The sequence below is a fragment of the Oratosquilla oratoria genome, chromosome 8 (assembly GCF_046742065.1).
Source record: "Oratosquilla oratoria isolate Oo_2021 chromosome 8, ASM4674206v1, whole genome shotgun sequence".
Lineage (NCBI taxonomy): Eukaryota > Metazoa > Arthropoda > Malacostraca > Stomatopoda > Squillidae > Oratosquilla > Oratosquilla oratoria.
In genome coordinates, this window is record NC_134784.1 from 35,921,957 (window position 1) to 35,939,637 (window position 17,681).

The 17,681-nt window shown below is 52.1% G+C and overlaps 1 protein-coding gene across 1 annotated transcript in view; it reads left to right on the forward strand.

Moving 5' to 3' along the window:
• Positions 1 to 17,681, forward strand: part of LOC143027347 (mucin-2-like) — a 42,018-nt gene that overhangs the window by 19,033 nt on the left and 5,304 nt on the right. Inside the window, exons 2-3 of the mRNA XM_076188624.1 lie at positions 14,216 to 14,460; positions 15,658 to 15,777. Coding sequence (XP_076044739.1) covers positions 14,216 to 14,460; positions 15,658 to 15,777 — 365 coding nt within the window. The remainder of the gene's footprint in view (positions 1 to 14,215; positions 14,461 to 15,657; positions 15,778 to 17,681) is intronic.

The following is a 17,681-nucleotide window of genomic DNA, read 5'->3' on the forward strand; positions in this document are numbered from 1 at the left end:
CCGACCTTCCTCCCACTACTACACCAGACATACCTCCCACTACTACACCAGACCTACCTCCCACTACTACACCTGACCTACCTCCCACCACTACACCAGACCTACCACCCACTACTACACCAGACCTTCCTCCCACTACTACACCCGACCTACCTCCCTCTTCTACACCAGACCTTCCTCCCACTACTACACCAGACCTACCTCCCACTACTACACCCGATCTACCTCCCACTACTACACCCGACCTACCTCCCACTACTACACCCGACCTTCCTCCAACTACTACACCAGACCTACCTCCCACCACTACACCAGACCTACCCCCTACTACTACACCAGACCTACCTCCCACTACTACACCAGACCTACCTCCCACTACTACACCCGATGTACCACCCACTACTACACCCGACTTACCTCCCACTACTACACCAGACCTACCTCCCACTACTACACCCGACATACCTCCCACTACTACACCCGACCTACCTCCCACTACTACACCCGACCTACCCCCAACTACTACACCCGACCTACCTCCCACTACTACACCCGACCTGCCTCCCACTACTACACCAGACCTACCTCCCACTACTACACCAGACATACCTCCCACTACTACACCCGACATACCTCCCACTACTACACCCGACCTACCTCCCACTACTACACCAGACCTACCTCCCACTACTACACCAGACTTACCTCCCACTACTACACCAGACCTACCTCCCACTACTACACCCGACCTTCCCCCCACTACTACACCAGACCTACCTCCCACCACTACACCAGACCTACCTCCCACTACTAGACCAGACTTACCTCCCACTACTACACCAGACCTACCCCCCACTACTACACCAGACCTACCTCCCACTACTACACCCGACCTACCTCCCACTACTACACCCGACCTACCTCCCACTACTACACCAGACCTACCTCCAACTACTACACCCGACCTACCTCCCACTACTACACCTGACCTACCTCCTACTACTACACCAGACCTACCTCCCACTACTATACCAGACCTACCTCCCACCACTACACCCGATGTACCACCCACTACTACACCCGACCTGCCTCCCACTACTACACCAGACCTACCTCCCACTACTACACCAGACATACCTCCCACTACTACACCAGACATACCTCCCACTACTACACCCGACCTACCTCCCACTACTACACCAGACCTACCTCCCACTACTACACCAGACTTACCTCCCACTACTACACCAGACCTACCTCCCACTACTACACCCGACCTTCCCCCCACTACTACACCAGACCTACCTCCTACTACTACACCAGACCTACCTCCCACAACTACACCCAACCTACCTCCCACTACTACTCCCGACCTACCTCCTACTACTACTCCAGACCTACCTCCCACTACTACACCCGACCTACCTCCCACTACTACACCCGACCTGCCTCCCACTACTACACCATACCTACCTCCCACTACTACACCCGATCTACCTCCCACTACTACTCCCGACCTACCTCCCACTACTACACCAGACCTACCTCCCACTACTACACCAGACTTACCTCCCACTACTACACCAGACCTACCTCCCACTACTACACCCGACCTTCCCCCCACTACTACACCAGACCTACCTCCCACCACTACACCAGACCTACCTCCCACTACTACACCAGACTTACCTCCCACTACTACACCAGACCTACACCCCACTACTACACCAGACCTACCTTCCACTACTACACCCGACCTACCTCCCACTACTACACCCGACCTACCTCCCACTACTACACCAGACCTACCTCCCACTACTACACCAGACATACCTCCCACTACAACACCCGACCTACCTCCCACTACTACACCTGACCTACCTCCTACTACTACACCAGACCTACCTCCCACTACTATACCAGACCTACCTCCCACCACAACACCCGATGTACCACCCACTACTACACCCGACCTGTCTCCCACTACTACACCAGACCTACCTCCCACTACTACACCAGACATACCTCCCACTACTACACCCGACTTACCTCCCACTACTACACCCGACCTACCTCCCACTACTACAACAGACCTACCTCCCACTACTACACCAGACTTACCTCCCACTACTACACCAGACCTACCTCCCACTACTACACCCGACCTTCCCCCCACTACTACACCAGACCTACCTCCCACCACTACACCAGACCTGCCTCCCACTACTACACCAGACTTACCTCCCACTACTACACCAGACCTACCCCCCACTACTACACCAGACCTACCTCCCACTACTACACCCGACCTACCTCCCACTACTACACCCGACCTACCTCCCACTACTACACCAGACCTACCTCCAACTACTACACCCGACATACCTCCCACTACTACACCTGACCTACCTCCTACTACTACACCAGACCAACCTCCCACTACTATAGCAGACCTACCTCCCACCACTACACCCGATGTACCACCCACTACTACACCCGACCTGCCTCCCACTACTACACCAGACCTACCTCCCACTACTACACCAGACATACCTCCCACTACTACACCCGACATACCTCCCACTACTACACCCGACCTACCTCCCACTACTACACCAGACCTACCTCCCACTACTACACCAGACTTACCTCCCACTACTACACCCGACCTTCCCCCCACTACTACACCAGACCTACCTCCCACCACTACACCAGACCTACCTCCCACTACTACACCAGACTTACCTCCCACTACTACACCAGACCTACCCCCCACTACTACACCAGACCTACCTCCCACTACTACACCCGACCTACCTCCCACTACTACTACACCCGACCTACCTCCCACTACTACACCAGACCTACCTCCCACTACTACACCAGACATACCTCCCACTACAACACCCGACCTACCTCCCACTACTACACCAGACATACCTCCCACTACTACACCCGACCTACCTCCCACTACTACCCCCGACCTTCCTCCCACTACTACACCAGACATACCTCCCACCACACCACCAAACCTACCTCCCACTACTACACCAGACATACCTCCCACTACTACACCCGATCTACCTCCCACTACTACACCCGACCTACCTCCCACTACTACACCCGACCTACCTCCCACTACTACACCAGACATTCCTCCCACTACTACACCAGACCTTCCTCCCACTACTACACCCGACTTACCTCCCACTACTACACCCGACCTACCTCCCACTACTACACCTGACCTACCTCTTACCACTACACCAGACCTACCTCCCACTACTACACCAGACCTTCCTCCCACTTCTACACCCGACCTCCCTCCCTCTACTACACCAGACCTTCCTCCCACTACTACACCAGACCTACCTCCCACTACTACACCCGATCTACCTCCCACTACTACACCCAACCTACCTCCCACTACTATTCTACACCCGACCTTCCTCCCACTACTACACCAGACCTACCTCTCACTACTACACCAGACCTACCCCCTACTACTACACCAGACATACCTCCCACTACTACACCAGACCTACCTCCCACTACTACACCCGATGTACCACCCACTACTACACCCGACTTACCTCCCACTACTACACCAGACCTACCTCCCACTACTACACCCGACATACCTCCCACTACTACACCCGACCTACCTCCCACTACTACACCCGACCTACCCCCAACTACTACACCCGACCTACCTCCCACTACTACACCCGACCTGCCTCCCACTACTACACCAGACCTACCTCCCACTACTACACCAGACATACCTCCCACTACTACACCAGACATACCTCCCACTACTACACCCGACCTACCTCCCACTACTACACCCGACCTACCTCCCACTACTACACCAGACTTACCTCCCACTACTACACCAGACCTACCTCCCACTACTACACCCGACCTTCCCCCCACTACTACACCAGACCTACCTCCCACCACTACACCAGACCTACCTCGCACTACTACACCAGACTTACCTCCCACTACTACACCAGACCTACCCCCCACTACTACACCAGACCTACCTCCCACTACTACACCCGACCTACCTCCCACTACTACACCCGACATACCTCCCACTACTACACCAGACATACCTCCCACTACTACACCAGACATACCTCCCACTACTACACCAGACCTACCTCCCACTACTACACCAGACCTACCTCCCACTACTACACCCGATCTACCTCCAACTACTACACCCGACCTACCTCCCACTACTACACCTGACCTACCTCCTACTACTACACCAGACCTACCTCCCACTACTATACCAGACCTACCTCCCACCACTACACCCGATGTACCACCCACTACTACACCCGACCTGCCTCCCACTACTACACCAGACCTACCTACCACTACTACACCAGACATACCTCCCACTACTACACCCGACATACCTCCCACTACTACACCCGACCTACCTCCCACTACTACACCAGACCTACCTCCAACTACTACACCAGACTTACCTCCCACTACTACACCAGACCTACCTCCCACTACTACAACCGACCTTCCCCCCACTACTACACCAGACCTACCTCCCACCACTACACCAGACCTGCCTCCCACTACTACACCAGACTTACCTCCCACTACTACACCAGACCTACCCCCCACTACTACACCAGACCTACCTCCCACTACTACACCCGACCTACCTCCCACTACTACACCCAACCTACCTCCCACTACTACACCAGACCTACCTCCAACTACTACACCCGACCTACCTCCCACTACTACACCTGACCTACCTCCTACTACTACACCAGACCTACCTCCCACTACTATACCAGACCTACCTCCCACCACTACACCGGATGTACCACCCACTACTACACCCGACCTGCCTCCCACTACTACACCAGACCTACCTCCCACTACTACACCAGACCTACCTCCCACTACTACACCCGACATACCTCCCACTACTACACCCGACCTACCTCCCACTACTACACCAGACCTACCTCCCACTACTACACCAGACTTACCTCCCACTACTACACCAGACCTACCTCCCACTACTACTACACCCGACCGTCCTCCCACTACTACACCCGACCTACCTCCCACTACTACACCCGACCTACCCCCAACTACTACACCCGACCTACCTCCCACTACTACACCCGACCTGCCTCCCACTACTACACCAGACCTACCTCCCACTACTACACCAGACATACCTCCCACTACTACACCAGACATACCTCCCACTACTACACCCGACCTACCTCCCACTACTACACCCGACCTACCTCCCACTACTACACCAGACTTACCTCCCACTACTACACCAGACCTACCTCCCACTACTACACCCGACCTTCCCCCCACTACTACACCAGACCTACCTCCCACCACTACACCAGACCTACCTCGCACTACTACACCAGACTTACCTCCCACTACTACACCAGACCTACCCCCCACTACTACACCAGACCTACCTCCCACTACTACACCCGACCTACCTCCCACTACTACACCCGACATACCTCCCACTACTACACCAGACATACCTCCCACTACTACACCAGACATACCTCCCACTACTACACCAGACCTACCTCCCACTACTACACCAGACCTACCTCCACATTCTACACCCGATCTACCTCCAACTACTACACCCGACCTACCTCCCACTACTACACCTGACCTACCTCCTACTACTACACCAGACCTACCTCCCACTACTATACCAGACCTACCTCCCACCACTACACCCGATGTACCACCCACTACTACACCCGACCTGCCTCCCACTACTACACCAGACCTACCTCCCACTACTACACCAGACATACCTCCCACTACTACACCCGACATACCTCCCACTACTACACCCGACCTACCTCCCACTACTACACCAGACCTACCTCCAACTACTACACCAGACTTACCTCCCACTACTACACCAGACCTACCTCCCACTACTACAACCGACCTTCCCCCCACTACTACACCAGACCTACCTCCCACCACTACACCAGACCTGCCTCCCACTACTACACCAGACTTACCTCCCACTACTACACCAGACCTACCCCCCACTACTACACCAGACCTACCTCCCACTACTACACCCGACCTACCTCCCACTACTACACCCAACCTACCTCCCACTACTACACCAGACCTACCTCCAACTACTACACCCGACCTACCTCCCACTACTACTCCTGACCTAACTCCTACTACTACACCAGACCTACCTCCCACTACTATACCAGACCTACCTCCCACCACTACACCGGATGTACCACCCACTACTACACCCGACCTGCCTCCCACTACTACACCAGACCTACCTCCCACTACTACACCAGACCTACCTCCCACTACTACACCCGACATACCTCCCACTACTACACCCCACCTACCTCCCACTACTACACCAGACCTACCTCCCCACTTTTACACCAGACTTACCTCCCACTACTACACCAGACCTACCTCCCACTACTACACCCGACCTTCCCCCCACTACTACACCAGACCTACCTCCCACCACTACACCAGACCTACCTCCCACTACTACACCAGACTTACCTCCCACTACTACACCAGACCTACACCCCACTACTACACCAGACCTACCTCCCACTACTACACCCGACCTACCTCCCACTACTACACCCGACCTACCTCCCACTACTACACCAGACCTACCTCCCACTACTACACCAGACATACCTCCCACTACAACACCCGACCTACCTCCCACTACTACACCTGACCTACCTCCTACTACTACACCAGACCTACCTCCCACTACTATACCAGACCTACCTCCCACCACTACACCCGATGTACCACCCACTACTACACCCGACCTGCCTCCCACTACTACACCAGACCTACCTCCCACTACTACACCAGACATACCTCCTACTACTACACCCGACTTACCTCCCACTACTACACCCGACCTACCTCCCACTACTACACCAGACCTACCTCCCACTACTACACCAGACTTACCTCCCACTACTACACCAGACCTACCTCCCACTACTACACCCGACCTTCCCCCCACTACTACACCAGACCTACCTCCCACCACTACACCAGACCTGCCTCCCACTACTACACCAGACTTACCTCCCACTACTACACCAGACCTACCACCCACTACTACACCAGACCTACCTCCCACTACTACACCCGACCTACCTCCCACTACTACACCCGACCTACCTCCCACTACTACACCAGACCTACCTCCAACTACTACACCCGACCTACCTCCCACTACTACACCTGACCTACCTCCTACTACTACACCAGACCAACCTCCCACTACTATAGCAGACCTACCTCCCACCACTACACCCGATGTACCACCCACTACTACACCCGACCTGCCTCCCACTACTACACCAGACCTACCTCCCACTACTACACCAGACATACCTCCCACTACTACACCCGACATACCTCCCACTACTACACCCGACCTACCTCCCACTACTACACCAGACCTACCTCCCACTACTACACCAGACTTACCTCCCACTACTACACCCGACCTTCCCCCCACTACTACACCAGACCTACCTCCCACCACTACACCAGACCTACCTCCCACTACTACACCAGACTTACCTCCCACTACTACACCAGACCTACCCCCCACTACTACACCAGACCTACCTCCCACTACTACACCCGACCTACCTCCCACTACTACACCCGACCTACCTCCCACTACTACACCAGACCTACCTCCCACTACTACACCAGACATACCTCCCACTACAACACCCGACCTACCTCCCACTACTACACCAGACATACCTCCCACTACTACACCCGACCTACCTCCCACTACTACCCCCGACCTTCCTCCCACTACTACACCAGACATACCTCCCACCACACCACCAAACCTACCTCCCACTACTACACCAGACATACCTCCCACTACTACACCCGATCTACCTCCCACTACTACACCCGACCTACCTACCTCCCACTCCCACTACTACACCCGACCTACCTCCCACTACTACACCAGACATTCCTCCCACTACTACACCAGACCTTCCTCCCACTACTACACCCGACTTACCTCCCACTACTACACCCGACCTACCTCCCACTACTACACCTGACCTACCTCTTACCACTACACCAGACCTACCTCCCACTACTACACCAGACCTTCCTCCCACTTCTACACCCGACCTCCCTCCCTCTACTACACCAGACCTTCCTCCCACTACTACACCAGACCTACCTCCCACTACTACACCCGATCTACCTCCCACTACTACACCCAACCTACCTCCCACTACTACACCCGACCTTCCTCCCACTACTACACCAGACCTACCTCTCACTACTACACCAGACCTACCCCCTACTACTACACCAGACATACCTCCCACTACTACACCAGACCTACCTCCCACTACTACACCCGATGTACCACCCACTACTACACCCGACTTACCTCCCACTACTACACCAGACCTACCTCCCACTACTACACCCGACATACCTCCCACTACTACACCCGACCTACCTCCCACTACTACACCCGACCTACCCCCAACTACTACACCCGACCTACCTCCCACTACTACACCCGACCTGCCTCCCACTACTACACCAGACCTACCTCCCACTACTACACCAGACATACCTCCCACTACTACACCAGACATACCTCCCACTACTACACCCGACCTACCTCCCACTACTACACCCGACCTACCTCCCACTACTACACCAGACTTACCTCCCACTACTACACCAGACCTACCTCCCACTACTACTCCCGACCTTCACCCCACTACTACACCAGACCTACCTCCCACCACTACACCAGACCTACCTCGCACTACTACACCAGACTTACCTCCCACTACTACACCAGACCTACCCCCCACTACTACACCAGACCTACCTCCCACTACTACACCCGACCTACCTCCCACTACTACACCCGACATACCTCCCACTACTACACCAGACATACCTCCCACTACTACACCAGACATACCTCCCACTACTACACCAGACCTACCTCCCACTACTACACCAGACCTACCTCCCACTACTACACCCGATCTACCTCCAACTACTACACCCGACCTACCTCCCACTACTACACCTGACCTACCTCCTACTACTACACCAGACCTACCTCCCACTACTATACCAGACCTACCTCCCACCACTACACCCGATGTACCACCCACTACTACACCCGACCTGCCTCCCACTACTACACCAGACCTACCTCCCACTACTACACCAGACATACCTCCCACTACTACACCCGACATACCTCCCACTACTACACCCGACCTACCTCCCACTACTACACCAGACCTACCTCCAACTACTACACCAGACTTACCTCCCACTACTACACCAGACCTACCTCCCACTACTACAACCGACCTTCCCCCCACTACTACACCAGACCTACCTCCCACCACTACACCAGACCTGCCTCCCACTACTACACCAGACTTACCTCCCACTACTACACCAGACCTACCCCCCACTACTACACCAGACCTACCTCCCACTACTACACCCGACCTACCTCCCACTACTACACCCGACCTACCTCCCACTACTACACCAGACCTACCTCCAACTACTACACCCGACCTACCTCCCACTACTACACCTGACCTACCTCCTACTACTACTACACCAGACCTACCTCCCACTACTATACCAGACCTACCTCCCACCACTACACCGGATGTACCACCCACTACTACACCCGACCTGCCTCCCACTACTACACCAGACCTACCTCCCACTACTACACCAGACCTACCTCCCACTACTACACCCGACATACCTCCCACTACTACACCCGACCTACCTCCCACTTCTACACCAGACCTACCTCCCACTACTACACCAGACTTACCTCCCACTACTACACCAGACCTACCTCCCACTACTACACCCGACCTTCCCCCCACTACTACACCAGACCTACCTCCCACCACTACACCAGACCTGCCTCCCACTATTACACCAGACTCACCTCCCACTACTACACCAGACCTACCCCCCACTACTACACCAGACCTACCTCCCACTACTACACCCGACCTACCTCCCACTACTACACCCGACCTACCTCCCACTACTACACCAGACCTACCTCCCACTACTACACCAGACATACCTCCCACTACAACACCCGACCTACCTCCCACTACTACACCAGACATACCTCCCACTACTACACCCGACCTACCTCCCACTACTACCCCCGACCTTCCTCCCACTACTACACCAGACCTACCTCCCACCACACCACCAGACCTACCTCCCACTACTACACCAGACATACCTCCCACTACTACACCCGATCTACCTCCCACTACTACACCCGACCTACCTCCCACTACTACACCCGACCTACCTCCCACTACTACCCCAGACATTCCTCCCACTACTACACCAGACCTTCCTCCCACTACTACACCCGACTTACCTCCCACTACTACACCCGACCTACCTCCCACTACTACACCTGACCTACCTCCTACCACTACCACTACACCAGACGTACCTCCCACTACTACACCAGACCTTCCTCCCACAACTACACCCGACGTACCTCCCACTACTACACCCGACCTTCCCCCCACTACTACACCAGACCTACCTCCCACCACTACACCAGACCTACCTCCCACTACTACACCAGACTTACCTCCCACTACTACACCAGACATACCTCCCACTACAACACCCGACCTACCTCCCACTACTACACCAGACATACCTCCCACTACTACACCCGACCTACCTCCCACTACTACCCCCAACCTTCCTCCCACTACTACACCAGACCTACCTCCCACCACAACACCAGACCTACCTCCCACTACTTCACCAGACATACCTCCCACTACTACACCTGATCTACCTCCCACTACTACACCCGACCTACCTCCCACCACTACACCTGACCTACCTCCCACTACTACACCAGACATTCCTCCCACTACTACACCCGACCTTCCTCCCACTACTACACCAGACCTACCTCCCACTACTACACCAGACCTACCTCCCACTACTACACCTGACCTACCTCCCACCACTACACCAGACCTACCACCCACTACTACACCAGACCTTCCTCCCACTACTACACCCGACCTACCTCCCTCTACTACACCAGACCTTCCTCCCACTACTACACCAGACCTACCTCCCACTACTACACCCGATCTACCTCCCACTACTACACCCGACCTACCACCCACTACTACACCCGACCTTCCTCCAACTACTACACTAGACCTACCTCCCACCACTACACCAGACCTACCCCCTACTACTACACCAGACCTACCTCCCACTACTACACCAGACCTACCTCCCACTACTACACCCGATGTACCACCCACTACTACACCCGACTTACCTCCCACTACTACACCAGACCTACCTCCCACTACTACACCCGACATACCTCCCACTACTACACCCGACCTACCTCCCACTACTACACCCGACCTACCCCCAACTACTACACCCGACCTACCTCCCACTACTACACCCGACCTGCCTCCCACTACTACACCAGACCTACCTCCCACTACTACACCAGACATACCTCCCACTACTACACCCGACATACCTCCCACTACTACACCCGACCTACCTCCCACTACTACACCCGACCTACCTCCCACTACTACACCAGACTTACCTCCCACTACTACACCAGACCTACCTCCCACTACTACACCCGTCCTTCCCCCCACTACTACACCAGACCTACCTCCCACCACTACACCAGACCTACCTCCCACTACTACACCAGACTTACCTCCCACTACTACACCAGACCTACCCCCCACTACTACACCAGACCTACCTCCCACTACTACACCCGACCTACCTCCCACTACTACACCCGACCTACCTCCCACTACTACACCAGACCTACCTCCAACTACTACACCCGACCTACCTCCCACTACTACACCTGACCTACCTCCTACTACTACACCAGACCTACCTCCCACTACTATACCAGACCTACCTCCCACCACTACACCCGATGTACCACCCACTACTACACCCGACCTGCCTCCCACTACTACACCAGACCTACCTCCCACTACTATACCCGACCTACCTCCCACCACTATACCCGACCTACCTCCCACTACTACACCCGATCTTCCTCCCACTACTACACCCGATCTTCCTCCCACTACTACTCCCGACCTTCCTCCCACTACTACACCCGACCTTCCTCCCACCACTTCAACAGACCTACCTCCAACTATTACACCGGACCTACCTCCCACTACTACACCCGGCCTACCTCCCACTACTACACCCGATCTACCTCCCACTACAACACCCGACCTACCTCCCACTACTACACCCGACCTTCCTCCCACTACTACACCGGACCTACCTCCAACTACTACACCGGACCTACCTCGCAGTACTACACCCGATTTACCTCCCAATACTACACCCGACCTACCCTCCACTACTACACCCGATCTACCTCCCACTACAACACCCGACCTACCTCCCACTACTACACCTGACCTTCCTTCCACTACTACACCGGACCTACCTCCAACTACTACACCGGACCTACCTTCCACTACTACACCCGACCTACCTCCCACTACTACACCTGACCTACCTCCCACTACTACACCCGACCTACCTCCTACTACTTCACCCGACCTACCTCCCACTACTACAGCCGATCTTCCTCCCACTCCTACACCCGACCTACCTCCCACTACTACACCCGACCTACCTCCCACTAGTACACCCGACCTACCTCCCACTACTACACCCGACCTACCTCCCACTACTGCACCCGACCTACCTCCCACTACTACACCAGACCTTCCTCCCACTACTGCACCTGACCTACCTCCAACTACTACTCCAGACCTACCTCCCACTACTACACCTGATCTACCTCCCACTACTACACCCGACCTACCTCCCACTACTACACCCTATCTTCCTACCACTACTTCTCCCGACCTTCCTACCACTACTACACCCGACCTACCTCCCACTACTACACCTAATCTACCTCCCATCACTACACCCGACCTGCCTCCAACTACTACTCCCGACCTACCTCCAACTACTGCACCCGATCTATCTCCCACTACTACACCCGACGTACCTCCCACTACTACACCGGACCTTCCTCCCACTACTACACCTGACATACCCCCAACTACTACACCGGACCTACCTCCCACTACTACACCTGACCTACCTCCAACTACTACACCGGACCTTCCTCCCACTACTACACCTGACATACATCCAACTAATACACCGGACCTTCCTCCCACTACTACACCTGACATACCTCCAACTACTACACCGGACCTACCTCCCACTACTACACCCGACCTACCTCCCACTACTACACCCAACCTACCTCCCACTACTACACCCGATCTTTCTCCCACTACTACACCCGACCTTCCTTCCACTACTACACCCGAACTACCTCCCACTACTACACCCGACCTTCCTCCAACTACTACTCCCGACCTAACTCCCACTACTACACCCGACCTACCTTCCACTACTACACCGGACCTACCTCCCACTACTACACCCGACTCTCCTACCACTACTACACCCGACCTACCTCCCACTACTACACCCGACCTACCTCCCATTACTACACCAGACCTTCCTCCCACTTCTACTCCCGACCTAGCTCCCACTACTACACCCGATCTCTCTCCCACTTCTACACCCGACCTACCTCCCTCTACTACACCGGACCTTCCTCCCACTACTACACCTGACATACCTCCAACTACTACAGCGGACACACCACCCTTTACTACACCCGACCTTTCTTCCATTGCTACACCCAAACTACCTCCAACTACTACACCCGACCTTCCTCCCACTACTAAACCTAACCTTCTTCCAACTACTACACTCGACCTACTTCCAACTACTTTTACTACCACCAGTTCTCCAGTATATGATTATGGTAAGCACTGGTTGTCATTTACTTCTTCTGGACGTTTACATTGTTTATATATGATGATGAAGTTTTTTCTTCCCTTGTCGGTTTGGAATATATATTAGCTTTTATTCTTACAGAGGCTTATTGTTCTACCTGCGCCATACCTTAATTATCTGGGTTTTTCAGGTTTCTGCTATGTCTTCGGCGACCCTTACATTTACACCTTCGACGGAGCTTTTTACCAATGGCATCGCAAGTGCACCTATAGCCTCTTGCAAATTGGAACGGCGATGCAGCCAGACTTTGGTGTCTTCATGGAGATTGTGTCCTGCGGAAACAGATTCATGCCCGGAGTGTCCTGCCCTGGCCCGGTCGAAATTCGCGCGGGCGACAGTGTGGTTCGTGTGCCGGATATCCAGACACCGTCCAGGGTGAGTCCACCTATGACTTTTGTCGGACGACGGAAAGGTAATGTTACTTGCCGCAAAGCCCCTCATATACCAGTCTTCATCACCACATTAAATCTTTTTGGTGCTTTCTACGGATACATAATGGAACAATAAAATAGGTGTGGGTTGAGACATTTATACACTGTAAGTACAGTAGGTCCCGAAGCACGATAGAATTCCTCATCTGTCGAGCGTCTACCTCTGGTATACGTGCCCATGTGAAAGCCGGTCTTGACTGATGATATGGTGGCCCTGACCTTAGCAATCGGATTTTGTTCCGGAGTTGACCATGAGCTGGCCTGGCGTGGATCACTCCATCGTGGTGACAATACAAACCAGTGCCGACGGAGTCAGTAACCCCTCATGGGGTCACCGAACGTGGTTTAAATGTTTGCAAAACGGACTTGACATGCAGATTTCGGTTCTTAGTTTCGAATGTTACTATTATGGTCTGCTTATACTAGTCCTTAACGACACTTGATGTGCTTCGGGCCGAGAATGCATGTGCTTTTAGGCAAATCTCTAACAGACGTAATCCACTGCCTTTGGGTACCTGATTTCCTTTATGTCAGGACAAACTAGAGGCAGCAGGTGACTCCGTACGGTCCGGGCTAGCCATGAGAATGACTACTATTTCTCTGTGGTATTCAGAATAAGGAAATTTTATTCTAGATAACATGTATTTAAATGGATTTATTAATTTATTATTCATAAGCATTTTTTTTTTTTTCAATTCTAGTAAGATTTTTACACAATACCATGGATTAATATGGGTTAGAGGAACATGATAAACAGAAATGCAGGATATATGAACCTTTAGTGTATTTTCTACGACTTAGCTTGACGGAAGGGTTATTCTCCTTAATCAGTGGGGTCTTGTATAACGATAGTGCCTTCCTATCTTTTTGCAGAACTTAATTTTACACGGAGGTCAATCAAAACTAATTTGTGGTGGAATATGCACCATATTTATATCTTATTTGTTATGGAGCGACCCGTTTTCCTCTTCCCATGTTGATTTATACATACATCTACCGTTTCCTTTGAAACACATTTGCCTGTTAGAGTACTGTAGTTCTGATGGTTTTGGTTTTCGGTAAACTCAAACATGGTGAGTCTTTCTTTGCAAATACAGTTGACGAGCATAATGTACCACTCATTCATGAAACTCTTTGGCAGCTGAGCGTGGATGGTTTGGAGGTGATTTTATCCAGAGAAGCAGCCGTCATCGCCACCAACGTTGCTGCAAAGAGACAAGATCAGTGCGCTGAAATTGCAGCTGGACCGTGGGGTATTGTTGTAAGTTGGTCATGCATATCATTTAAAAATTCGCGAAACTTAATCGAGGTCCCACCCGATCATGTAGTTTCCCAAGGGTTTTTCCATTTCTATATTTTTCTTGCTAATCTCTCTCTCTTCTCCCTCTCTCTCATAACACAATTCGCTTCCAGGCTCATGTTTTGGAAAACTGTAATGATAGCGTGACGAACAAGCAGACAAACAAACGGACGGACGGACGGACGGACGGACAAAAACGGCTCTGATGATAATATAAATTTAAATTTTCCACAGTGCTTTTTTTATCACTCTACATGCTCGGAATGCACACACAGTAAGCCGGTGCCATAAAGATTATTCCGTACTGATACATTACAAATTACAATCCAAAGTTTCTACACAAAGACATTTGCCACCCACTACTCGAGGTAACAGTTATCATTGCACTCTTCTGTTCATGTTGTGTTCGGCTACTCATTTGTTGATGAATGTTTACCGTGTATATAGGTATGCTTTTGTTAATATACTTACCCCTCACACACAAACACACACACACACACACACACACACACACACACACACACACACACACACACACACACACACACACACACACACACACACACAGTTGGTAGAGCGGTGGCAAGGTTGGTAGAGCGCTGAACTGGGAAGTAGAAGTGCTCCCAGTACCCAGTTCGAATCCTGCCCAGGGCCGAAATTATTTCGGTATCGCTGTGCCTCGGGTCGTTACTCTGACTCTCGTGGGCGGGGAGTTGGGTGTGTGTGTGTGTGCAAGGTCATAGCATTACCCATAGATCGGACCTACGAGCTCTGAGCTCTCTTCCAGGAGGGAAATAGCTGTCGATCACGAGTCCAACACGTGATCCAAAGACCAAGTGAAAACACACACACACACACATACACACTTTTTAGTATATTTCTCTTCTTTCCTCGGGCCTGGAAGGTTTCACTGGACCGTAACAACATTTTAATTATTTTCTTTATGTCTTCATCCATGTAGTGAAATGCCACTCTCATATTTTTCAACAAATTGTGTCTCTTTTGTTATTTTCCTCGTAAGTGTTTCAGCTAATATGTCGTCTTTTATTATGATACCTGGGTTCGTTTCCTCCTTTGTTTTTGCTATTATTTCATTTCCCCTTTTATAACCCATGGTAGGTCGCTTATTTCCAATATTTTACACTTCTTTTTGTTAAAGTTCATTTTACACTTTTGACTCCACTCATATGTAACATTATACTGTACAATAATCTTAGCTTCTCACCATGTTTTCCAATATCAGTCTCTTATGTGGCACTTGCCAAAGGCTTTTTCTAAGTCCAAATATACAGTCCACCCATTCCTCTCTCTCGTGCAGTACATCACTCACTCTCGAGTATAAGAATTAACAGGTTGGTTATACAGGAATTCCCTTCTCTAAATCCAAATTGATCGTTTATCAATATATATTCTTTGCTTTGAGATATTTCACCCATCTACCTTTTACAATATTTTTTTCAAACCTTTTTGCTATTGCAGTCGTTAAGGACACTGGTCTATAACTTAACGGTACCTCTCCCTTACTTCTTGTATCATATTTGCAGATTTCTAGTCCATTCCCTCTTCTAGTAAACTAGTTATCAAATTGTGTTGTATTCACCCGTTGTTCTCTATTTCAATATCCAATGTGACTCTCACCAGGTCCTGAGGCCTTCTTTCATTTTCATTGTTATGTTATTTATGGAAACCACATTTTTTCCACTCGTTTCCCTCTCAAATTCGTCATCCATGTTGAGAACTGACTGAAAAATTTTGTTCAGGGTTTCTGCTTTCAAGATTGCGCCTTCATATACAACTCTTTCACCTTTCAATTTCGACATTTCTTCTTTATGTTTCAGCTTACCATTTACACAAACCTGCAGAAT